Source organism: Epinephelus moara, chromosome 9 (genome assembly GCF_006386435.1).
Source record: "Epinephelus moara isolate mb chromosome 9, YSFRI_EMoa_1.0, whole genome shotgun sequence".
Taxonomy (NCBI): domain Eukaryota; kingdom Metazoa; phylum Chordata; class Actinopteri; order Perciformes; family Serranidae; genus Epinephelus; species Epinephelus moara.
The window spans coordinates 26892997-26917616 of record NC_065514.1 but is presented as its reverse complement, the minus strand read 5'-3'; the positions used below and the strand labels follow the sequence as shown (position 1 = coordinate 26917616).

The window sequence follows — 24620 nt, the reverse complement described above, 5'->3', positions numbered from 1 at the left end:
GGCACTTTTTATGATATTTTTATGCCATACTATAATATGACACTTTTTATGAAATTTTTATGCCATACTATACTATGGCACTTTTTATGATATTTCTATGCCATACTATACTATGACACTTTTTATGAAATTTTTATGCCATACTATACTATGACACTTTTTATGATATTTTTATGCCATACTATACTATGGCACTTTTTATGAAATTTTTATGCCATACTATACTATGACACTTTTTATATTTTTATGCCATACTATGACACTTTTTATGATATGTTCATGCCATACTATACTATGACACCTTTTAAGATATATTTATGCCATACTATACTATGACACTTTTTATGACATTTTTATGCCATAATATACTATGACACTTTTTTTTTTATATTTTCATGCCATACTATACTATGACACTTTTTTATGATATTTTTATGCCATACTGTATTATGGCACGTTTTATGATAATTTTATGCTATACTATACTATGACACTTTTTATGATATTTTTATGCCATACTATACTATGACACTTTTTATGATATTTTTATGCCATACTATACTATGGCACTTTTTATGATAATTTTATACCATACTATACTATGACACTTTTTATATTTTTATGCCATACTATGACACTTTTTATGATATGTTCATGCCATACTATACTATGACACCTTTTAAGATATATTTATGCCATACTATACTATGACACTTTTTATGACATTTTTATGCCATAATATACTATGGCACTTTTTATGATATTTTTATGCCATAGTGTACTATGACACTTTTTATGATATTTTTTATGCCATACTATACTATGGCACGTTTTATGATACTTTAATGCCATACTACACTATGGCACTTTATATGATATTTTCATGCCATACTATACTATGCCACTTTTTATGATATTTTTATGCCACACTACACTATGACATTTGGTACAATATTTCTATGCCATACTATACTATGATATTTTTATGTCACACTATACTGACATTTTTATTTATTTCATGCCACAGTATACTATTTTTATGTTTGTCACACTATTTCATGAAATTGTTTAAATATTTTAATGGAATATTATATTTTTGCTGTTTTAATGCCATACTATACTCTATATGCTTTCTTTACAATTTTATGTTAGACATTTAGAAAAAAAATAGTTACGTCATAGTATACTTTGACATTTTTCTAATATCTACATGCCATACCATATTTTGACTTTTGAAGAGAATACTTAACTGTGACATTTTTATATTTTCCTGCCATGCTTTACTATAAGTACAGACTGCGGATGACTATATATAATGCATGTATTTTATGCCATGTCTAAAATATGGTATGTATCAATGTATCATAAATGTAAGTTACACTGTGTTACTGATGGTTAGAACAAAGTGGTGATTAGGTCTTAAAATGTCTGATTAGTGTCTTAAAAAAGGCCTTAAATGTATTTAATGTAACTTCAAAATTCCTGCATACACCCTGATTTGTTACAGCCAGCTAAATCCTAATGCAATATATACTGTGTCCAAAACAGACACAGTGGTAGGATTTATAACATGACTGCAGTCAACTCAATAAAATGGCAAATCTCAGAATCTCATGATCCATTAAAATTTTGGTATTTGCTTCATGCGACAGATAAATCAGCAGGGTCTCATGCATCAGATCATTCTCAAAGCCTGCACCTCAAGAACACTGACCTTCGTCTGGTCCTCCAGACAGGCCTTTCAGGCCAAAGAGGGTGCAGTAATTAGTCTATCATTATTTCACATGGAGGGTGAGAAGGAAAAGAAGAATGATTCACTGAAGAGGAATTTACCACTGCGGACAAGAACATTCGTTTGACAGTGCCGCATGTGATTTTTGGTAAACTCACCTCTAAATTCCCCCTGGCTTTCTTCAGCACTCCATGGGTTAGATACACTAGATTGGAAAACATAATTCACGTCAAATAAAGTCACATATCCCAGTTTATTTACACACTGGTAAACAGAAAAGCTAAAACTAATGATTATTTTCACTAATGATTAATGTGTATATTAGTTTTGTGATTTATCGGCCAATAAAGTGAAGAAAATGGTTAAAAATTGGAGAATCTAAAAGCAATTTGACTTTTTTCTTGATAAGTGACTAAAAATGAATAGAACTTTAGTTCATAAAGATACCTCAGAGTAAAGAGGCGTCTTTATGAGTATACAATACAGTAACTGAGTAAGACAAGATAATCTTACACTGATCAATGATGACTCTTTCCATTCCCTCTTTGAGCTGGTTGGTTGTTCGGAGGCGTTTGACAGCTCCACTCAGCATCCTCTCCTGCTGTGACAGCCGGCTCTTCAGTCTGGCTATCTCATTTTTCAGCAACTCATCCTGGTACAGAGGATAAAGGATTAAGATTTGGTTCTGTGGATACCGAATTGGATAGAGGAGATACAGTACACATGTTTGTGTATGTCCACCTGCTGGTTGTTGATGCCGTCCCCTGCTGTTATACCGGCTGGCAAAGAGACTCTCCACACCAGTTTGAGCAGTCGACCAGCCTCCTCTAACACGTGCTGCATTGTGTTTATGCTGCTAGACAAACTCTTCAGGTGCTGCTGTTCTGTAACCTGTGAAGATGGAGACATAACAGCATTAACACTAGTTGCTGGTTATGTATAATTTATGCAAGCAGTGCAATAAAATTATTTACGTTATTAAACATTAGTACAACCTTTTCATTTCATACATTTCATTTGTTTTTATTATCAATCAATACACAACAAACTGCAACTAAAAACATGTTAAAGGGGACCTCTTATGATCATTTTCAAGTTCATATTTCATAGTTCATATGTATTTTGGCTTTCAACAAGAACATTTTTACATGCTTTAATGGTAAAACCCCCCGCCCCACTATTTTCCTCACACTATCTGAGCTCAACACCTGTGCTCACCCTCTGTCTAAGAGACTCCTTTTAGCACCTGCCCCCTCAGTTTTGGACAGGCTAAAAAGCAGGGCTCAAAACTAATGGCATCCCATCATACTGGGGTAAAAAAAAAAAAAAAAGGGTCTGGGATGAAAACAGATGTTCCCCAGGATGCCTTCAGGACGAAAGGACATAGTAAACTCACTATCAACATGTGAGGGGACACACCGTGTTGTTTCCCTGATAATGCTACATTGTGAACGACAAATTCATGTTGACATTGGCAGGAGGAAAGCTGGTCAACGTTAGGTCTAAGCAGTGATGAAAAATCACCAATCAAAACTTATAAATTGGACTGTTTCAGCAGGAATATAATCCGAAATCAGGGCGAATTTAACAACATCTGCAACATAAGATTTCATGTTTCCCTGACTTAAGGATGAATGAGAAACTTTGGCCACATTTAAATTGAACATCTGACATTGTAACATTACATATGACAAAAAATAAGGAAGAATAAGACAGGTTCCCTTCAAATATGATAGGTTATTAGTACCTTGTTGTCTGAGCCCTGCTGTTCGAGTGTGTGCAGACTCTCCTGCAGTTGTGCGTCCATGCTGTGTGACAGCTTCCGTCCATCTGAGATCTGCTTACGGAGGGCATTATAGTCCTCAATCAGACCCAAAATATGCCGGCCGTTGCGATTGGCCCACATCCGGTGTCCTGGCACCAGACGAGAGGGACCACCAGAGACGCTGTCGCCAGAGCTGCTGCCAACTGATCCACCATCCACCTCTGAATGAGCACGACGTTTCTCATCTGAAAAGATGTTTTGAAATACTGTTGTTCATTCTCTGTCATGCACAACGCTGGAGAACAATACTAATAATCTGTGTTTACTACTATAATGTAACAGCATGTCAATTCTGATAAGGTTTTCTTACCATGGAGGAAACTGGTTTGCTCATTGTGGCTCTGAAAAGAGTGACGGACAGGATCGCAGCCCTCACGACCTGGTGACCTGCCTCCCTCATCTACGACAAATGTAAAACCAACACTGACACGACCTGGCAGATTCCTGTATGTGTTTATATGCCTCTGTATATCTGTCACAGGTGATAAGCATGTGAGTCTGTGCCTTGTGTTTACCTGGAGAAGACAGCAGATAGTTGATGTTGATGGTTTCTGAGCGGTTCTGTCCTCTGAGCAGCTGCTCCTCCAGTCTCTGTCGTAGTGCCGTGTTAGTTTGGATGCTCCTCTCCAGCTGCAGCCTCAGGTGTCTGATCTCCAACAGCAGCTCGCTCAGGTCCACTGAGCCAGAGGAAGGGACGGAGACGGGCCCCGGGGTCGTTTCACTGGATTCTGCAAAGAGGAGGAAGGAAACTTATTAGTATTGCAGAACCAGAAGCAGACAAAAGCAGAATGTCATGTAACTGTCTCTCATTTTCTTTCCACCGTGTTCATGTACATTATCTTTGCTATTGACCTGTGATTAGGCAATCTAAAAAACAAAAAAATAATTACGATGTGTGCATCTATCACCTCTATGTCAGTTAGGACTGTCACTTTTTATTCAAAATTTGTCTGTTCGTTCAAACACAGATAACTTTCAGCCTGCAATTACAATTAATTTACAGTCTATAAGCCAGCAGACCATTTAAAGTAGTTTGCTTTGGGACTCAGAAAAGGGCGCTAAAAAACATACCTGTCAGCATGACCTTTCATGAAACTAAGCTTAAGCAAAGGTGTTAATGTTGTTTGCTATGAAAATGAAGGACACTGGCGATGCACTGGCAAAGCCTTCCTGAGCAGACGATAACGACACCAAGGCATCTGAGAAGCAGTGTGTGGAGGTATTTTGGGCTCTACACTTTAGGAGAAAAAGTAAATACTATTTATTACTATTTAAACTACATAACACTCAAGAGGCTATCAAGAAACAAACAAACAAAAAAAAAGACTTGCAGTACCGTTGTGTTTGTGAGTGTCAGTCTTGATCTTTTCATAGACTTGAAGCTCCACCCGCAGTGACTGCAGAAGATGCTGGGAGTCAGACAGCTGCTGCCTCTGGAGCTTTACCTCACACTGCAACCTGGAAGCATACACACACACACACACGACACACACCAAATTCAATTATTGGAAAAAACAACAAAACATCTACCTACTAAGAGGAAAATAGTACATGTTTTTTAGGTGACAATAACATTGTTTTGCCCCCAGTTTTTCTTTTCTACTATCTTTTTAATTTTCACGTTCTATAACAAAGACTTTTTCAACTGTCTTCGGTCTATTTATATGAAAGTAAAGACACTAAAACACAAACAACAGTTTATGGACCCTGACAGTTATTATCAAGCCAAATTTCATATTTTAAATGTTCTTGTTGTTGAGCCATGTTTCATGTGTGTTAGTGGAGTCAATTTAATCAATAATGATATGGTGAAGCTTGTTATTTCCGTCCCTGGTAATTAATTGGCCACCCCAAAGCAGTAAACCTAGGGGAAACACTGCTGAGCATTAAAATCCTACTGATGGCAACATTTACTACTGGACTGCTTTGTTCTACTTTATTTATTCAATTCAGTCAGGTGTACTTAACAATCTGGCAACTGAATATATAAAATATAGATGCGGTGATGCAAAGTCATCTTGAAATGAATGTGTCCTCAAAAAGAAAAAGGAAAATCTCTAAAAAGTAAAAAGCCTTGTGTATGCAGTACATAAGCCTACAACACTACACACACACTGAAGAGATAAGGAAAGGGAGAGGAGAAGTGATCTGACAGTAAACTAGACTCCAGGTTTCAAGTGTCAGCCTCACTCATCTGTGTCAGTAGGACCCAGGGCAAGAGGTCACATACCATCATTATGGTATGTATGCATGTGTGTGTTCATGGATGAGCCTTACAATGATAGACTATCATGTTTCCAAGTTGTACTAATAATATGGAATAATGGTAACAGTGATGACTCTTTACAATGGTAATTAGGAGCTCTGTGTAGTTTCAGGTTGCGTGAGGAAGGGGAGTAGTAATGATAGTATGCGTGTGCAGCGAGGACACATTTAGAAGTGTGTGCTAGTGAATGTTACCTGTGTGTGTGTGTGTGTGTGTGTGTGTGTGTGTGTGTGTGTGTGTGTGTGTGTGTACCTGTGCAGCTCCTCCTTGCTGTAGTGCAGTGACTCCTGCAGCTGTGAGTTTTCTTGGCTGCTGTGCTCCAGCCTCTCCTGCAGTCGACTGTTTTCTTGCCTCAGAGCTTCGCAGTCCCTCCTGCTCTGCTCCAGTTTGGCAGTCCGCCTGGCCAGAGTCTCCCGTAGCTTCTCGTTCTCCTTCTGCTTATCTGGAGGAAATATAAATCTTTTAAAGTTAGTGAAAAGTTAAGTTAAGTCATGATAGTTAGTTTTCAGCACCGACAGCACCACCTGTCAGGACAGACCACATCTGTTGGTCTACTGACTGAAAAGATGTGTTCCTGATTACAGGTTAAAGTTAGCTTGCCCAAAATTTTTTACCTCTAGATCCCAGGCTAAGCTGTTCCTTCAGGGCTTGGTTTTGTCCCCAGAGGAATCGCACCTCATTGGCCAGCTGACCCTGCTCCTCGTTGCCATGGATGAAGATGTTGGTGGCTGCTGAACATGAGCATATATATACACTCATCACTAAACCAAAGCGTGCTTTCTACAAAGCAGAGTATTTTTTATTTTAAATGATATACATGCTAAACACACATGCTAATCACCCTGACTGAGAGAGAATGAAATATAGGCAGGTGATTTCAGGTGTGTACCTGGGTCTTTCTCCACCTCTGCTAGTCTCTTCTCCAGCTGTTCCCTGAGACGGTCGTTGGTGCGGATGCTCTCTTCCAGGCGCTGTCGCAAAGCTCGGATCTCCTGCAGATGTTCTGCCAGCAAGTCTGAGAGATGTATATGCAAAACCTTAGTTAAAGGGGCGCTAAAAGGGAATGTTTGATTGTACTTACATAAAACCGGGTTTATTTGAGAGATATTCAAAAAGAAACCATCAAAATCTCAACAGTAGAGGTCAAGATATCCTCACTTTTGATTCCTACTATGGGTCAAGCTACAAAAACACTAGAACCTACGCTTCCTGCAATGCAATGCTTGAGTACCTCTTTTTTTGAACCTCCCTGCATAGTAAAGGTACATGCCTCAAGTTTGTAATCAGGCTTTCTGCTAATAATCTGTGTTTTCCAAGTCCACGCATACTTTGAAAAGCCCCTTCAGACCCACAAAATACATAATTTAATTGTTTTCACAGGTTGAATACCTGTTACAAAATAAGAAAAATGGTGGACTTCCCCTTTAATAGATAGTTCTTCATATGTATATTCAGACAGCTAAACCCCACACGGTTGCTACAACATCATCAAATATAAAAAGCAAAAAAAAAATAAATGAAAAAATAAAGAGTATTAAAGTTAAAAAAGTCTAAATAACTAACATGACAATCAATCTACCTATGAACCATAATTACCTGAATTCATCACGCGAGGCTGTTCAGCAGCGTTCTTTAGTGAACCAGTGTCTCGGTCTCCTTTATGCGTATCCATCTGCGGCCCTGATCCATCCAGGTCGTGGCTGTGATCCTTTTCCTGATGGTGGGAGCTGGTCTGGGCCATAATTGAGCGATGCAGGTCCAGTTCACTGCGCAGGGTGGCGTTGAGGTCCTCGCTATCCCTTAGCTGCTCCTGCAGTCGCCCGTTCTCCCTCTGCAGGCCCTGCAGTCTGCTGGCAGTGTCCCTGAGACCAGACACACCCTCCTCCTGAGCTCCTCCTACAGGAGTGACAGCTGCTCCCGTCCAATCAGTTGGGTGTCGCTGGCCTAAAGATACAACAATGGGTAAATACATTAACAATGAAAAAGTACAAAATAGACGTTGACCTGCCTCATCACTTTCATGGTCCAAAGGTCTTTTTTAAAACATAATATTTATGTGAAAGGCCTTTGTTACTGCTTATTATTTAATCCCTAAACAGGTCATGTTCCAACTTCAGTAGCTGGAGATGGTAAACCAAAATGTAATCCTTCTCTATATCCTTCATGCTACCACAAGTAGTAACACAGCAACCAAGCCAAACAGGTTTAGTGTTGTAGCAGTAAAGGAAATGTGAGGACCTGTCACATATCTACATGCTTCACTTGTCTCTGTAATAGCCTTCACTGTCTCTTTTCCCAAGGGAAACACAATTTGAAGATCGAACCGGATAGGTGCCACTGAATAATGCAACTTTAAGTGGAGGCGGATTGAAACTGGACACCTGCTCTGTCCTTGGCCAGCATGCTTTGTGCTGCGGGACGCCTCACTGCAACAGAAAGGATCTGAGTGGAAAATAAGTGCCATTACAGGCTGCGACTAGACTGGCCTGGCCCGTGGACAAGGCTCAGGTAATCAGTGATATATCACCGAGGCAGGATGGGAAATATGCAATTTTACAGAAACTGAGTTAATTTTAGTGTGGTCTAAAACAACCAAACAGTCTAGTACTATATACCTGGCTGTGACACTGTGACACCCCCCCCCCCTGAGACTATTTTCTAGTATTATATCTAGAAATCTGCAGCTTATATGAAAACGTTTGTGCTTACTATGGGCTCGATTGCCTCCTTGTGTGGTTGGGCTGCTGTGGCAGGAGGAAGAGGACCTGTCTGAGGGGTACAGATCAGAGTGAGAGCTGTGGTGGCTGCTGGGACTTTGGCCTTTGAACTGGCTCTGCAGGCTCTGGATCAGACGGTTCTTCTCCTGCAGCTCTTTAGCCAACCTGGGAGGAGGAGGAAGAGGAGGAAAATTACTCATGTTGGTCACATGGTCTCCCAGATGACCCAACAGCTGGATTTTATCCATTACATCATGTTGCTGGGCACCGGAGAGCAAAACAATGTAAAACAGGGAGGATAAGTACACAGCACATAAAGAACAGCACCCAAAGAAAGAGTACCCACTTAAGACAGAGGGTGGCAAGAAAAATATGTTCCTAACTAGGAGACCTGTAACCTTCAGCAGAAACACACAGTTAGAGAACATGAAAGTGGAGTTCACAGCAAACGTCATGCTATCTGCCTGGATCAAACCCGCTCACAGGTCCAGCTGCTCCCTGGTGCATTCAGCCAGCATGAGGTTTTGCTGGACGAGGAGGCTGATGTGCTGCTGCAGCAGCTCTCTCTCGCCCTCTAGCTCCAGACGCAGGTTATCTATCTCTTGCTGGATTCTAGCCGGGCTGTCAAGAGGATCTCTCATGCTCTCCTCATAGGACAGCAGAGGCTGTGATCCCAGCTGAAGCTCCCCAACACTGCCCACATCAGTAATAATACAGATTAACACCAAAAACTTGAATTTCTAATCTAATTAAAGGACACCACTTGATAATTTGCTTCCTGACAATGGTGGGAAATAAATGTGAAGTGTTACAAAGTGTCAAGACAGTTGAACAGTACATATATACTGATCAAGGTGTTTTAGGAAGAGTTTAATAATTAATTTGCTTTCCAAAACCATGGAAGACATAATTGGATTAACACTGACGTGTGTGTGTGTGTGTGTGTGTGTGTGTGTGTGTGTGTGTGTGTGTGTGTGTGTGTGTGTGTTCCCCTCAAATTTCTCAGAAACGCCAGTGACCCAGTTAGGAGACAGTGTGACCCTAATGTTTTAGCTGTCACTGAAAAAATTAGGTCAACAGCAGGACACTATTCAAAACCAATAACACATGCACCGCCTGAGGTCATAAGGCAATTGGCTGGGTGGAGGTGGGGAGGGGGGTGTCTTTAAAAGGGTCACGAGACAAACACCAAAACAACACAGCTAATGACCCTTAAATCTTAAACAGGAGCATGTATGATATGACCTGAAAAATCACAGAACCAAACACGAGAAAGACACAAATCCCATCAACTTTAAAATCTGCAGAACACACAACTGATGACAAACTAACACACTGAATCTCATTTGTTTAATTCCTACAAAACCTTAAATGTAAAGACAACAATTTGCAGTTTAAAAGAGGGTCATGTGGTAGACAGAAGCAGGCTTCCCTCAGTGGCTGCTTTATGGAACAAGCATCAATCTTCTTGTATAACTCTCCGCCAGAAAGCAAAGAAGCGAATTTGCCAAAATGTCTAACTATTCCTTTAAGATGCCATTACAGTATCCCTGTAACCTAACTCTAACATGGATTGGCTGATTCTAAATATAACAGATACTTGTTTTCTACCATGAATAAACCAGTGACAAATTGAATACAAGCAAATGAATTAAGACGCTAACATTAAGCAAGTGCAGTGTGAGAGTTTGAGACTACCTGCGAGACAGTTCCAGGGCCACCACGTCCTCGTTATCCAGACGAGAATCTCCTAGCAGACAGAGGGAAAAGATGCTGTCAAGGACCTGTCTGTAAAAATCAGTTACAAGTGACTGCTCTTTTGTGTTCATCCTTCTCTGATGGTGGCTAGTGTTTTCTCTTTGTTGAAGCACTGAGACATTTCTGCACAATAGGTGCTCAAACACAGCTGCTTTTTAAAACTTACGTGACATGTACTCCCAACATTTAGGTAAAGATCACTGAGTTAAAGGAATGTACTAAGTTGATTCTTTATTTGTGTTGGGTAGAGATTTGTGGAGGCTAGAGATTTGTGGATTTTGGAACAGTGCTGTATCATTCATCAAATATCAGAAGTGTGTTTGTGCAGTGTGGTTCTGATTAGCACAATTACTTAAAAGACAACAAACGCAATTACAATCTACCTTTGTCCAGCCGTCCCTCCAGCCTGTCCAGAATGGTCAGGCTCTTGTCCAGCTGCTCTTTGACCGCCTCCCCCTTGTAGTAATCGACTTCTCCGGCCTGCAGCAGCTCCTTGAAGGCCTTGCTCAGCTCGTCAAGCTGCCGACGCTGCAGGGCTCCAAGCCTGCGACTCTCCTTGATCTGCTGCCTCAGTTGTGACAGCTCCCTGGCCTGCGACTGAACCAGGGAGTCCAGTCTGTAGAGAAGACAGAATGAGGACAAATGGAGGGAGGAAATCAAAGTTGACAGCATGAGTCACGATTTGATTTTCAAAATGACCGTGCAGCTTTTACTCAATGTGAAAATAGTATAATCTTGATAATACGCTGTAAAAGACTGTTGACCTTGCTGGTGACGTGGAGCGGCTGCGGGTCTGCTGCAGCTGATCGCTCATGCTTCTGTTCAGTGTGCTCTCCCTTTCCAGCTCCACATTCAGACGACTGGTTTTATCCTTCATTGCCTGGCTGTCACCTTCCTTTTTCTCCCTTAGCTGCCCACTTCTGTAGCTCCTATCTTGGCCATGGTCCTCCCGCTGTGTCCCTTCCTGATCCTTGATGGCCAAGGGATCAGAGGTGTTGGCAACTAGATCACTGGCCAGAGAGCTCCTACGCAGAAGACTTTGCATTTGGAGGATGAGTTTGGTCTGGTTTTCCAGCTGAACCTTCAGCTCTCGGACTTGTCCCTGCAGCTGCAGAGGGTCCTTGGAAACACCGTACTCATCATAGATCTGCAGGCTTTTCAGGCTGACCTGGAAACACATTAAAGGGTTAATAAAATTCAAATGTGAGTTTCTGCTGTATTTTATTATCATTATCTCCATGAGTTGGTTTGAAACACTCCAAGGCTGACTTTTAATGTCTCTATCTGGCAGTTTTAATACAAGAATTATGTAAGGGTCTCAAATATGCACATCATTTTGCATGATGATGTGCTTCAAGGGATAGTTCCCCCCAGAATCAAAACGACTTCCTTTTCATCTTACCTGTAGTACTATTTATCAATCTAGATTGTTTTGGTGTGAGTTTCCAAGTGCTTAAGATATCAGCTGTAGAGATGTCTGCCTTCTCTCGAATATAAAAGAACTAGATGGCACTCGATGTTTGCACTGCTCAACAAGTGGGGAAATCTGTACCTAGTTACAGCTTATAAGATATGACTGGATGATCTTTGTTCAGGGGAGGGGTTTAGCGTAAAGTGAGTTAAATACCTTGGCAGAGCTGAGAGCTGGGGAACTTGGGTACGGGGTGCTGGAGGTTGAGTCCAGGTTTTCAGTCGAGGAGAAGGTGGCCTGCTCGTGTTGGGAAGGCAGGCTAGAGGCACTGCAACTAGGGTTCACGCCAACCTCTAGATCTGGCAATATAATGGACACAAACAGTCAACTAAGGAACAGGAAGACATTACAAGTTGTGGAAAACAAAGGGTGAGAGTGCCGTAAGAGGAAATAAATGATTTAAGATACAGTTGGGCTGTGAAATAATAAGACAAGAAATAAAAGTGACAGGTTAATGAGTGCTTGAAAGACATTCCCGAACTTCAGTGGAAACATGCAAAAATATTGACAGCCCATTCAAATTTGGGAATAGTGCAGAGAAATACCAGGTTAAAACCAGTAGAGTGTGTCGTTATAAGACCCAAACAGAGAACATTTCTCAAGGTGAGAGACAGTGTGTTATAGTAGTCTTTGTTCACCCCTCATGCAGACATAAAGAGAGAATCTATCCACATTCGAGATTAGTGTCCACTCAGCAGACAGACATGCAACGTCTGTCTAAAAACTGTCTACCTGTGCTACTGCTCTCTTCCCTATCGTTCTCACTCTTGCCACTGGTTTCGTAACCCAGGTCCTGCAAATCCACCTGCACGCCTTTGTCATCCTGCTCCAGAGCTGGCATTGGAAGCAATATATTTCGGGTTAGGGACAAATCATTTACAGAATCTTGTCTCTCTCCTTCATTGTGTTGTTCATGTTGAAACAAAAGTGTTCAACTTAACACACAAAATTATTACAAGTGTGAACTGTTTGTGCACAATTCAAATACTTCAGGCAAATGTGCAAAAAAACAATGTGTTGTCTTACCTCTCTGTGCAGTTTCAGGGGACGTGAGAGCAGTGGCTAGTTTCTCCTCCAGGTTTTTACATGCTTTCTTCTTCTCCCTCAGTGCCTTATGGAGAGTCTCCAGTTGGACCTGAACACTCGGTGGTAATCCCTTGACATCCTGCACTGTCCTGTGGACCTCGCTCTCCTCTCTACGGCCCCTCTCTTCTTGTAGGGAAGCCTGGAGTTCAGACATCCTCTGAGATCGATCACTAAAGACTTTGTAGAGGCGGCAGAGGTCATTATGGAGCTCTTGGTGAAGCTGTCCCAATGAAGCAGCTGACTGCTTGCCACTGGATTGGGTGGCTGGCTGGGTGGGTTCTCCAAGTTCCTTCCTCTCTTGCAGGGCTCTCTGAAGTTTGTCTAAATTCATCTGCAGGTCAGGGTTAGTCTGTGAAGATCTACCAGGGGCCAAGGAGCTGGTGTTTGTACAGTGTGCTGCCAGAGAGGCAATGGCAGACTCTGTTGCACTAAGGCAGTTCATCAGAACTTTGACCTCCTGGTTTAAAGTGACATTGTCAGAATTTCCCATTTTGCCCTGATCTCCCTTTGACTCCTTTTCCTGAAGTGATTCTAATGTCATCTGCCTTGAGCATTTACCATTCTGGTCTCTGTTATAGCCAAGCTGAGCAGCATCATCTGTAGCTCTTAGTTTTTCCTGCAGCTCTGCATTAAGCCTCCTCTGTTGCCACAGTGCCTCCTGCAAAGAGTCTGTGTGTTGTTGTGACTCCTGCACAGAGTCCTCTGTGCCTCCAAAAACACCCCTTGGGCTCTGTTCATTTGAAGACACATTAACCTGCTGTAAAGCTGTGTCTATCTTCAAATATAAATCACTGATTTCTGGATTCTTTTCTTGGCTCTCAAGGGAGGCGATGGCTTTCTCTGCCATGCTCAAAAGCTCTACAAGCTGGTTGTTGAGCTCCTCCTTCTCCTGCAGGGCTTTTTGCAGCTCTATGCATCTGCTGTAAAAGACAGAATCTGAACCCACACAGCCAGAACCTGCACACGCACTGGTGTGTGACCCAAATCCACCCTGGCTGTCCAGACTGCAGGCAGTCAGATAAGCAATGGTGGATTCTGCGGCCTGTAAGGCCTCCGCGTACTGGCGATTGAGCCGGTCCTTTTCCCGGAGCTGAGCGTGGAGCTCTTCCCAATCTGCCAGCTGCTCGCTTAGCTTATTGATCAGGGTCTCCTTCTCCTGACACTCCTGGTGGAGAAGCTCCAGCTGAGTGAAAAGTGCGGATTCAGGCTGGGTGTGATCCAGTGTTGCTCCAGCTTCAGAGCCCTTGTCTGACCCGACTGGACTGCCTGTGCAATGTGCATATCTAAGTGTGGAAGAAGGGGAAGTGCTGAGCTGGGGTGACATGGGGGAGTCAGAGTCTGGATGCAGCTGCTGGTCAGACCCATATACACCATCCAAATGAAGGTGCTGAAGTGCATCATGTTTGAGATGGTCAGAGCTCACAGCCTGTCTGCTGCTGCCAGCCTCCTCTCTCAGCCTCACAGGGACCGGGAGGCGAGATTTACCACCGACCTACCATTGAAACAGATATTAAAAACACTGACAGTTAGACCTCATGCAAAAGCAATGTAATGTTTCTTTTAGATCTTACCATAATACAAACTTACCCCATGCCTTGCGACATGCTGTTTTGCACTCTTGCTGTGTGACTGGTCTTTGGTTTTTGGACTCTCCTTTCCCTCTGTGGTGCTGACAATTAGCTCAGTGGTGACAGGGCTCTCCCCATCTGACACTTCATGTGAGTTCTTCTCTCCCTTCTCCTGTGACAGATTGATGACCTTGGAGTGACCTTTTGAGTCAGCCTGCAGTGTTTCCGCACTCTTTCTCAATTCAGCCTGTCCATCGCTGCTGCTCCCTGAGGTGTCTGTGCTCTCTTTCTCTTTACACTCAGTAGATGTTTGTTCTTTCAGGAGACCCCGCAGCTCCACATTTTCTAATCGAAGTTTGAGCAGCTCCTCCCTGCAATAAGGGGAATCTGATTAGTTTTTAATCAACCCGATGATTCTAAGGCCTGTGTCCACCAAAGCATTTTTTCTCAGCTGAAAATGCCATATGCTCCTCAGGAAACGCCGTGCTGGGAGCACTTGAGAGCAGTTTGGAGATGCAACGTTTTTTTCAGCTGAAACACTTTGTGTCTGGTTGCTATGATAAGGAATATACGCAGAAGGCAAAATGTCTGTGCAAGGTAAAGTACTTGCTCTGGATGAAAGGTTATAAAGATAAATTTACATATATCTTCTCCATTGTTGTTGTGTTTCGTTCAGCACTTGTACATGTAAGATTAACGGTCCGTCTTCATGGTATATTGTCCCTCCTCCACTGCAATTAAACGGCTAGGTAAAATGTGACAGTAACGAGTGCAGCGTTTCACCAAAGATGAACATTTTTGAACTTAGCACAAAAAAAAAAAAAAAAACACCTACTGGGCAATGGTCAGCACAGAATAAATGATCAGTGCCTTGTCACAATGCTGGCACTTTTAGCAAAGTATAAATACACGGTGCCCTCATTACAAAGAATTAAAAAAATACACTGGCGTCAGAAAAAAAAGCTTTGGTAGACACGGCCCCTTGGAGTGAAAATAAGGAGTAGGATCTGAACACTGCTGAAGAAGAGACTAACCTTAGGTGCGAGACTGATGTGGCCCCACAATGAGTCAGCAGGGATTTAAGTGCCATTAAATCTGTGTTCCTGTGCCTCGAATCTTCGTCTCCAGTGTCTAAGGTGTCGTTGCTAGAGTGAGCATGCTCTCTACTCTGGCCAAAGCCACTGTCCATATCACCAAATAGCCTTCCAGACACCATCTAAAAGGGAAGTTTAGAAATACAGTTAAAATTGCATGAAAAAAAATAGTATCTAATTATATCTTATTTTCTTTGAAAGCTCTTCAAAAACCTATAAACGACAATATAGTTCATACCTGTTCAACTTTGATGTCTGTCTGACTCTGTTTATCCTGACCATAGTGATGAGTCCTGTTACTGTGAAGCACAGGCTGCGTCTTCTCAAGCTGCTAGAGTAATGGGATGGGAGGCGAGTGTGACACACATGGCTCGGTAAAAGAAAACTTAATGAGGGAACAGAATCCATAAAACACTGCACAGCAACAGCAGAATGGTATGACGTGTCTAATGTGGCATGGCGAAGAGAGAGAGCATTTCATGGGACACAGAGATAAGAAAAACAGGGACTGGTTAGGAAAGGTGAAGGAGAAAAAGAGGATCTTCTACTACAGACAAGAAACACACTTGTTAGAGAAATAAGACATACAGTACCACAGAGTAAAGACACATTCGTAACAGGCTAGACAGAGCAAAGGTTAAGATGTAGGTACAAAGGTTAGAAAGGAACTAATAAAGGTGGATGTTAGACATGGACTCAGACATGATTGATCCAGTATTTGCTAAATGTAAACATACTATACAAAAAATTGCTATTATGACAGTTATGTATCCTTTGAAAGTGTTAAGATAAACTTAAATGCCACAACTTCCAGTACACTTTTCTCCATTAATTTGCAGCTCTTTGTCCTTCATGGCCTCTAACCTGTTTCAAGGGGGTACCGCTGGCCACCTCCTTGTCTTCCTTGTTGTATGCATCATGGTCTGACTTCTCCAGTAACGACAGCCGGTTCTGCAGCTCATTGTTTAAAGTCTGCAGTCTGCTGACACAGTCCTGCAGCTCCAGCACCTACAGAGAGACTCATTTTAATCCATTTGCATGACCTGTGTTTTTCTTCTTTATGTTTTAGGTTTTGGTGACATGTTTTGCCAACTAGCTAAAATCTGCTCTTATGTTTATTAGAGACAATACTTTTCCCCAATGTTCACCTTCTGCTTGAGCTCCTGTGCAGACAGTAGAGACAAACTGTCATCCTGCCCCTCTCCCACACAGATACTCATGTAGGAAGTCTGATCTCCAATGAAACTCAAAGTGTCACCTGAAAAACATTAGTCACATGTATTGAATACAATTCAACTTGCCAAGACTCTGAAATAAGATATAAAGGCTATTTTTCTAGTCTCACCACCATCATTGGCTCCACCGACTCCTCCTCCACGGTTCTGTATGGCTCCTAAACGAGCCTGCAGAGAGGCGTTCCAGCGCTGTGCATCTTCAAGCTGGTGTCTCATGCTCTCGAGTTCTTTAGGGTCAATCAGGTCCATACCTGAACAGATACACAGAGGGTTACACACATACACACACAATCTCTGTAGTAAGAAAATAAAGTACATTTCTGTGTAGGTGAGTGTTCTCTTGTCAGAATGTTTCTAACTTTACATCAGTTCACAATGATTCACATTAGGGATGGGACGATACACAATTTTATTGCCGATCATGATAAAAACACACACAATACGTTTATCAAAAGGAATTTCCATGATTGGGATAATCATGAGTATCGTGTATAGCAGCATCCAAAGAGACTGCTGGGCAACCAATAAGAGAGACTCTACAGAAATGTGCTGCTTACGTACCATCCTAAAAGAATGCAACTTATCTTGATCAAGCATTAGTATATTTCATGACAACATATGATTCTTCACTGTTCATCAAAAGATATGATGCCATTTCAAATAATTAAAAAACATGGCTTTTTAAGAATATTTGTTTTTCACTTAAAAGGATGTTCTCTAAAAAAAAAAGATGTGTGTCCTCTTTGTGACAGAATAAAATACTTCTTTACAAAATGCAAAGAGAAAAGTTTCTCCCCGTTAGAGTTTTTGGGGGAGTTTTTCCTTATTCACTGTGAGGGTTCAAGGACAGAGGGATGTCTTATGCTGTAAAGCCCTCTGGGGCAAATTGTGATTTGTGATATTGGGCTTTATAAATACAGTTGCTTGAAAATCTAAAAAATTTAAAGTGATTCCAGTATGTTTTAGTGCCATTTTAAGCATATTCTGATGGATATCAGGATAATACCACGAATTGCAATTATTTTGACTTGGATAATGGCGACATGAAATTTTCATATCATTTCATGCCTCATGGTTGCATCTTGGCTTGCTTGTTCTACACATACTGAAACACCATACTATAAGCTGAATAAAATAATCTATTGATGGAATTCAACAAAAAGCTGTTTTTTAGCTGCAGTTTTAAATCTACAGCTACAAAAAATTAATGTTCAAAAAATATATAGACATATAATTGCTGTGTTATTAGTGCTTGTTTACTGTAGCATGCACACATTGTATGCACTGTATATTACAAGGATTATATAAACACAGCAATGAATGTGGAAATGTACTAATTACTGTAGCTACATCTATCCTGCAGTCAGTGTAAATGTGAGCCACAGGCCTGTTACTTACAGCTGACCTATTTACACACCTGGCTCTCTTCAGACAGGGACTGGGGTTGAGCACACACTTGACACGCACATATTGGTGAGCACACACATGCATGTGGACAGATACTGAAGCCATTTGGCTTTGATGACTACCTGAGCGTGCAGTGAGACTTTTAACTCAAGGCTACGCTCTGATGTTGCTAACTGTGATTAACTGCATTAATAATGTGACGTCATAAGATAATAAACATAGCATTTTTTATTAGACTCTATTTCAGGATGCCCTGTGATTTTACAGCAGTATAGCAACCTTTAATACCTTTATTAATGTTGTTATATAATGACATGCTTACGCAATGAAATCTGACTCATGTGACAGATGGTTAGATGGGCTGAGGGGTGATGGAGAGGTGATGCAATCAACAGAAACCAAATGTTTAATGAGACAGTGAAAGCAAACAGACAGTATGTTAGAAGTGAAAGACAGGAGGGGCGGCCAACAGCAGCCTTTATTCACTTCACAGACAAACTGAGAAACAGTGTGGAGCCATTACATTCAAAGAGTGACAGAGAAAACAACTCTACCATTGACAAAACATGCAGATGACGAGGTGATGATGCAAAGAACAGTGAACATAAAGTGCCCAAAGATGAGCGGAGCAACGATTAGGCATACATGCTGAATGAAGTGACAGATAAAGAAGTGGGGATGTGAGCTTGTCAGCAGGAGATATTATCAGAGTCAACATAGAGGACAAAGAAGACAGGTGTGTGTCTGTGTGTTTCCCCTAGGAGCTATGGAGACATGTCTCCCTGAGCTATAGTTTCCTAACTCCTCTAACAACTTAAAGGTCCAGTGTGTAGGATTTAGGGGGATTTATTGGCAAAAATAGAATATATTAAGTATGTCTTCCTTGATGTATAATCACCTAGAAAAAAAAGACTTTGTGTTTTTGTTTCCTTGAATACGGTGTTTATATTTTCATAGGGAGCAGATCCTCATCCATGGACTCCACCACATTGCACTGCCATGTTTCTACAGTAGCCCAGAACACATAATAAACACTGGCTCTAGATAGGGCCATTTGCATTTTTGCATTGGCCACTGACGAGCACTGGACAAACACCAATTTGTAACGTGAAAGTGCTTTATTCAGTGTTTTTACTGATTTTAATCACCCGGTCTGTTTGTCTTGGAGAGGAGGACACCTCTATGGATAATTCAGCTCCTGGTAAGACCCCTAAACAAAACTGATATTAACCTAGAGAAGTTTTACCTGCAGTCCTCACCGTTTGATGCCACTAAATCCCCCTAAATCTGAACACAGTGTTTCTCTAAATGAAAACATGTTCTTTCCTTTTCTTTCATTCAGTCCCTCTCGTCATTTACCACCCAGTGTGTTTGCACTGCACCTTCTCTGAGTTTGGCTCTGTGTATCTCTCTCTCCAAGTCATCCCTTAGCTCCTCATTAGTTTTGATGCTCTCCTCTAGCTGCTGCCTGAGGAGTTGCACTGCTGTCAGCTCCAGCTGCAGAGCATGGAGACGCTGGGCGCTGCAAAACACACAAAGTAAGGCTTATTCATCAAATAAGTTAAGCAACTCAGAGAAATCTTTTTTATTTTTAACTATATGCAAAAGTTTTTTTTAGTTACAGTGACCATCATCCCTACCTGTCCTGCTCCTTAACAGTCCTAACCAGGCTGGAGTAGAGCTGTTGTTCAGCTCTCAGTGCTCTGTTCAGAGCATTATGCTCCTGTTGCAAGGCCATAAGGTTGGGCAAAGCCTTAAAAGAGACAAAAATGAATTGTCTTAGTGTCAGAGCATATGTGTACAGTATGTTGATTTCTGGTATTTCATTCAGCAGAAAAGTTGGTAATGCGTTTATTTTACTTCTTGCTGGCTATCGCCACCAATCATGGTTCTCTCTCTCTGAGGAAGCCCAGGGAGTGATCTCTCCATGCCAGAGCCAATGACCTGATCCTGGGTATGATCAGCCCGGCTGTCCCCTCTATGACCAAGGCGCTGGTGGAGAACCTGCTCACAGACATAGAGAAAACATGAGTTTTACTAGGAAAGAGGCCGCTGAGCTCAAATGCATTCAGAAGAAAAGCTCCTTATCCAAAGCTACTGTGTGTTTCATTGACTGAATTTGACTCTGTGAATGGGTGAATACTTGCATCTATAATTTCATCCTTGGTCTTCAGAGTGGCAGTCAGGGACTCGATATTAGCAGCCTGCCCTTCATTGCGACCCTCGAGCTCAGATAGCAATGACTGTAGCTCTGCCAAAGAAATCTGGATGTCGAGAAAATAAATCAGGGGATTACACAAATAGAAACTCGTCAGCAGAAGTCCAGATTATGGACCAAGTCAAATGCTTAAAACCAACTGACCTTCAGCTCATTCTCCCTCTTCAGTGCTTTATTTAATGCCTCCGTTTTCTGTGCGAGCTCTTTCTTCAGGACGACGACTGTCTTCTTGGAGAGTGAAATGTTCTCCACATTATCTTCACTGTTCCTCCTGGACAGCTCAGCTTTAGTGCAGACAAAACAGAGTCAAAGGTAGGACCAACATGTACTCTCTTAAACATATAAATAACCAGTGAGAGGGTTAAAGCTCAAAAGGTCTCACCTTCCCTCTCGTCCAACTTTTCCTGCATGATCTGGATAGTTTGTCTGAGCTCCAACACATGATCCGGCTCCTCCTTCTGCCTCATCTCTGCCAGAAACTGGTCTCTCTCCTGACCACGCTGCAGAAGCTTCTGCACAGTTACAAAGATAACAAGCCAGTACACTCAAATGTCTGCGACTAAAATGTTTGACAAAATAGGCCACCATGTCATTAGAAGTCCAAGGAAAGGAGTATCATTTGTTATTCTCTTAAGGAGATTTCATTTCTCTCCCTGCTGCGCTTCTAAGTCGAGCACATTTTACAGCTGAGTGACTGTGCTGTATCCCAGGGGAACTTACATTGATGAGGCTTTCTTTTTCAGCGAGCTGGGCTCTGAGCTCTGCCGTCTCTAAATAACCCTCCTGGGCTGTTGTGGAGCTTTGCTTCTCAGCAGTGGAGAGCTGCTGGTGCTTGTCAGACAGCTGCTTTCTCAGTTCCTGAATCTCTTGAGTGCGCTCAGACAGCATGCGGTTGTAGTGCTCAGCAGACTCCTGGAGAGACAAAAGAAAGAACAGATGAACGTAATGACAGTAGGTGATGTTTGCTCACATCCTGCACATATAAATGGCCTTTTGTAGATCTGTCAATATAAATACAACTGGTATATCTGTGTAAAGAATAAGTAATTTATTTGAATTTGCTGCACAAAGCCAATTTTAGTTCATTTTTAACAAGCGTGCACGCTGTAATTTAGCTTTTAAATATATTTTAATCCATATGTTTACAATTCATTCTTTCATTTGACAAAAGTTTAAACATTTATATTTGTATGCGCAATCCGAGCGGCTTAGAACTACCTCAAGCGAGCGGCCGACAACCCGGTGGGCTTAAGAGGTTGCATCCAAAGAACTTCTGTAAAAATAAACTGCTTGGAAGCGTCATTGGCAACCACACCTCACTAATTGAGACCGGCGTTAATTTGTCACAACCTGTAGCCATGAAGCTCCCTCATGCAGCTCTATCTCTTTATCAGCTTTGATCTGCCCCCTCCTAAATTCATACACTTCTAACCCAATTATCTTATTTACTGTAAAGATTTTGAAGCAGTTTAGATGCCACTTTAAAATCACTTTCTCTTTCCTCCCTATTGCCCATCTGGGACAACCACGTATGTTTGCCTCAGCATCTGACCCAGTCTTCTCTTTGTGGAAGGAGAAAGGCTTGGTCCTTTGATAATCTTAATACTAAATTTAACCTTCCACAATTTCATTTATTTAGATATTTTCATATCAGAGACTTTGCCCACCGTAACTTTCCAGATTGGAGCTTGGTTCTACCTCTTCAGCCAAGTGGTGGCAGGGAGCCCTTTACAGGGTCAACTCTACATGCGCAGCCACACCCGGCCAGTAAAAGTGACTTGGCATTTAGTTGGGATCAGGTTTTAATTTAAGTTTTACAGTAATCCCTGAAACAACTGGAAATGTTTTCATTAATAAATGTTGACCTTGAGGAGCTGATCCTTGCTGCTGATTGTAGCCAACAGTCCTTCCACAGCATTTTCATTGTCAGCAACCAGCCTTTCCCTGGCCTTCACAGCCTCAGCCAACATAGCCTCTGTGACCTTTAACCTCTGGCCCATCTGTTCAGCGAGGTCACGTGCATGAGTCTGCGACTGGCTCAGCATTGATTCGGCCATTTCCTAAAAACAGAGGTTGACAAGAGTTAGAAAAATGTTGTGTTTTTACATTTAAGCTTTCTAAGCCAGAATGGTGAATAAACAGAATGGACGTGGCTGAAAATACAGCACAGGGGGTGTGAAAGAGACATTATTTTTCAACTAACGTCCAGATCCTTTGTCTTCCCCTCCAGGGAGCGCTGTAGCTGGCTGATGATGGAGTCCTTCTCCCTCAGTGATCTGTTCAAGTTATCTTCTACATCCTGCTTGGCTCTCTGCAGGTTCTTTAGTGTGTTTGAAAGATGCTGCAGCTCCACATCCTTCTCCTTGATCAGACTGTCAAAACTCTGGAAGGACAGGAACAGGGAAAAAAATGTATCAGATCAAAGCACAATCTCCCAAAAACATTTTCCCCCACTCAAACATGGTCATAGCCACTTACATTAATGGTTTCCTCGTTGTTAGAGAGCAAGTTATTGAGCCTCTCCAGGTCTCTCTCCTTCTCCCTTAAAGACAGCTGCAGCTGATGTATCTCATTGTCTTTCTCCTCAATGGCAGCAAACTTCTCATCCAGTGCTTGCTGTGAGAGAACAAACACAGGGATGTCAGAATCAAATTATAGTCATTGTGGTCTTAAGATAACACAGAGGGAATGCGCACCTCCAGGGCCCTCTCCTTTTCTTTCAGCCTTTGCCGCAGCTTGGAAAGCACATTATCGTTTCCTCCCGGACTTTTGCTTTGCTCAAAGTCTCTCACCATGTTTATGTATTCCTGATGAGCACAGGAAAAAAAACCCAATTTAAAATCATTTAAAATGCCAACCTTATCAATATATATGATGACAGATTTTCCAATGGAGAAGTCAGTAATATTCACAAAGAGATTTTTATCTTTTGGTTTAGAATCCATCTGTCATCAGTGTTGTTGTGTCACCTGTAGCTGTTGCTCTTTATCTGCGAGAGTGGACGTCAGCCGCTGGATGGTGACCTCATGGGCCTGCACTTTTCTTTTGGTTTGATCCAGCAGCTCCTGGTACTGCTGCTCCAGAGCACTCTCCCTGTCCCCGATCTCACCACTCAGCTTTTTGAGCTGATTGTTCAGATCCTTGAGAGAGAAATGATAACACTGGTATACAAAATCCAATATTTGAATGGTGACAGATAACAGAACAATAAAGTTTTATTGGGAGTATTTACTGGGCTACCACTGTCCTCCAGTTGTCTTACATTGAGGGCCTTGTCTCCCTTTTTCTTCTGCTGTTGCAGGTCCTCCAGTTCCACCTCTAGCTGGTCCTTCGCCTGCTGCAAGTCACCCAACTCTTGCTCCTTCCTGTCAAGGCTGCGCTGTAGCTTTTGGGCTTCAAGCACCTTGGCGTGGTGTTCCCCCTGGAGCTGGGCAAGCTCTGTTTGCTTTGCCATTAATAGATTCTGGTGCTCCTCTGCTCCCTGATAGACAAACATGTTTAACTTTACAAAGACTGCAATGTGTATTTAGCAATGAGAGGGAGATAAATATACTTTGTAATCCTGCTTCTTAAACATTAAAAGAAACACCATCTCTTAATGATATAATATGTAAATGTAGCGGCACAAGCAGCCATTATCATTAACATTATCATATAAAGTCAAGGGTTGGCTCTCTATAAAATTTGGCTCCCTAAAAAGGTGCAGAACATGCCTGGTATTTCTGCAGCTGGGCTTTATGTGCTGCCTCTCTAGCCTTGGCCAAGGCGTCATCCCTGTCCTCAATCTCATGACACAGCTCTGCAATCTGTGCAACACATAAAAGAGAGAGCACAGACAGGTGAAGTCACAGTTAACAACAACTGTAATGTCTCCAATAAGAAATTAAGTATGAACCTTACCTCTTGTTCCTTTTCCTTGAAGACCTGAGTAAGCCCCTGGATTGTTTTGTCTCTCTTGAGAGCATTTTTCTTCTCAGAGTTGAGTTCATTCTCTTTCTCCTCCAGCTTCCCCAGCAGGGTCTGATTACACAAAGAGGTGATCTCACACAAAGAAAACTCTCAATCTAATACAAAAATATTTCATAGAGAATAATGTCGTCTCTTTGTACCTTGTTTTGATTCTGGGTGTCCTCCAGTGTTTTAGTCAGGTTCTCATTGGTGCTTTTTATCTGGGTGAGCTCTTCAGTCAGCAGCTTATTGCGGGACTCCAATCGGCTAACCTCATTCTGCTACTCAACAAATC

The 24620-nt window shown here is 41.9% G+C and overlaps 1 protein-coding gene and 1 long non-coding RNA gene across 6 annotated transcripts in view; both read right to left on the bottom strand.

Annotated features, from left to right (window-relative positions):
* LOC126396103 (CDK5 regulatory subunit-associated protein 2-like) overlaps positions 1-24620 on the bottom strand; it is a 41138-nt gene that overhangs the window by 1321 nt on the left and 15197 nt on the right. The window contains exons 10-50 of one of the 5 annotated variants that reach the window (XM_050053945.1): positions 24487-24606; positions 24278-24397; positions 24087-24183; positions 23640-23854; positions 23347-23517; positions 23074-23184; positions 22856-22993; positions 22581-22760; positions 22243-22437; positions 21098-21289; positions 20760-20889; positions 20522-20661; positions 20307-20423; positions 20020-20163; positions 19800-19912; positions 19542-19681; positions 16863-17003; positions 16666-16775; positions 16382-16525; positions 15756-15848; positions 15458-15639; positions 14443-14794; positions 12796-14347; positions 12502-12603; positions 11926-12068; positions 11063-11466; positions 10682-10914; positions 10239-10290; positions 8533-8705; positions 7420-7767; positions 6713-6838; positions 6438-6554; positions 6076-6265; positions 4894-5015; positions 4073-4285; positions 3868-3957; positions 3480-3742; positions 2474-2623; positions 2246-2384; positions 1891-1937; positions 1715-1769 (exon numbers count right to left, since the gene is read on the bottom strand). In XM_050053945.1, coding sequence (XP_049909902.1) covers positions 1715-1769; positions 1891-1937; positions 2246-2384; positions 2474-2623; positions 3480-3742; positions 3868-3957; positions 4073-4285; positions 4894-5015; positions 6076-6265; positions 6438-6554; positions 6713-6838; positions 7420-7767; positions 8533-8705; positions 10239-10290; positions 10682-10914; positions 11063-11466; positions 11926-12068; positions 12502-12603; positions 12796-14347; positions 14443-14794; positions 15458-15639; positions 15756-15848; positions 16382-16525; positions 16666-16775; positions 16863-17003; positions 19542-19681; positions 19800-19912; positions 20020-20163; positions 20307-20423; positions 20522-20661; positions 20760-20889; positions 21098-21289; positions 22243-22437; positions 22581-22760; positions 22856-22993; positions 23074-23184; positions 23347-23517; positions 23640-23854; positions 24087-24183; positions 24278-24397; positions 24487-24606 — 7864 coding nt within the window. The remainder of the gene's footprint in view (positions 1-1714; positions 1770-1890; positions 1938-2245; positions 2385-2473; positions 2624-3479; positions 3743-3867; positions 3958-4072; positions 4286-4893; positions 5016-6075; positions 6266-6437; positions 6555-6712; positions 6839-7419; positions 7768-8532; positions 8706-10238; positions 10291-10681; positions 10915-11062; positions 11467-11925; positions 12069-12501; positions 12604-12795; positions 14348-14442; positions 14795-15457; positions 15640-15755; positions 15849-16381; positions 16526-16665; positions 16776-16862; positions 17004-19541; positions 19682-19799; positions 19913-20019; positions 20164-20306; positions 20424-20521; positions 20662-20759; positions 20890-21097; positions 21290-22242; positions 22438-22580; positions 22761-22855; positions 22994-23073; positions 23185-23346; positions 23518-23639; positions 23855-24086; positions 24184-24277; positions 24398-24486; positions 24607-24620) is intronic. The other 4 variants (XM_050053948.1, XM_050053946.1, XM_050053950.1 and 1 more) reach the window with 4 other exon arrangements.
* On the bottom strand, positions 161-1708 carry LOC126396106 (uncharacterized). Its single transcript, XR_007570519.1, has 2 exons — positions 418-1708; positions 161-232 (listed from the first exon to the last, which is right to left on the bottom strand). It is a non-coding gene; the product is annotated as an uncharacterized LOC126396106 (long non-coding RNA).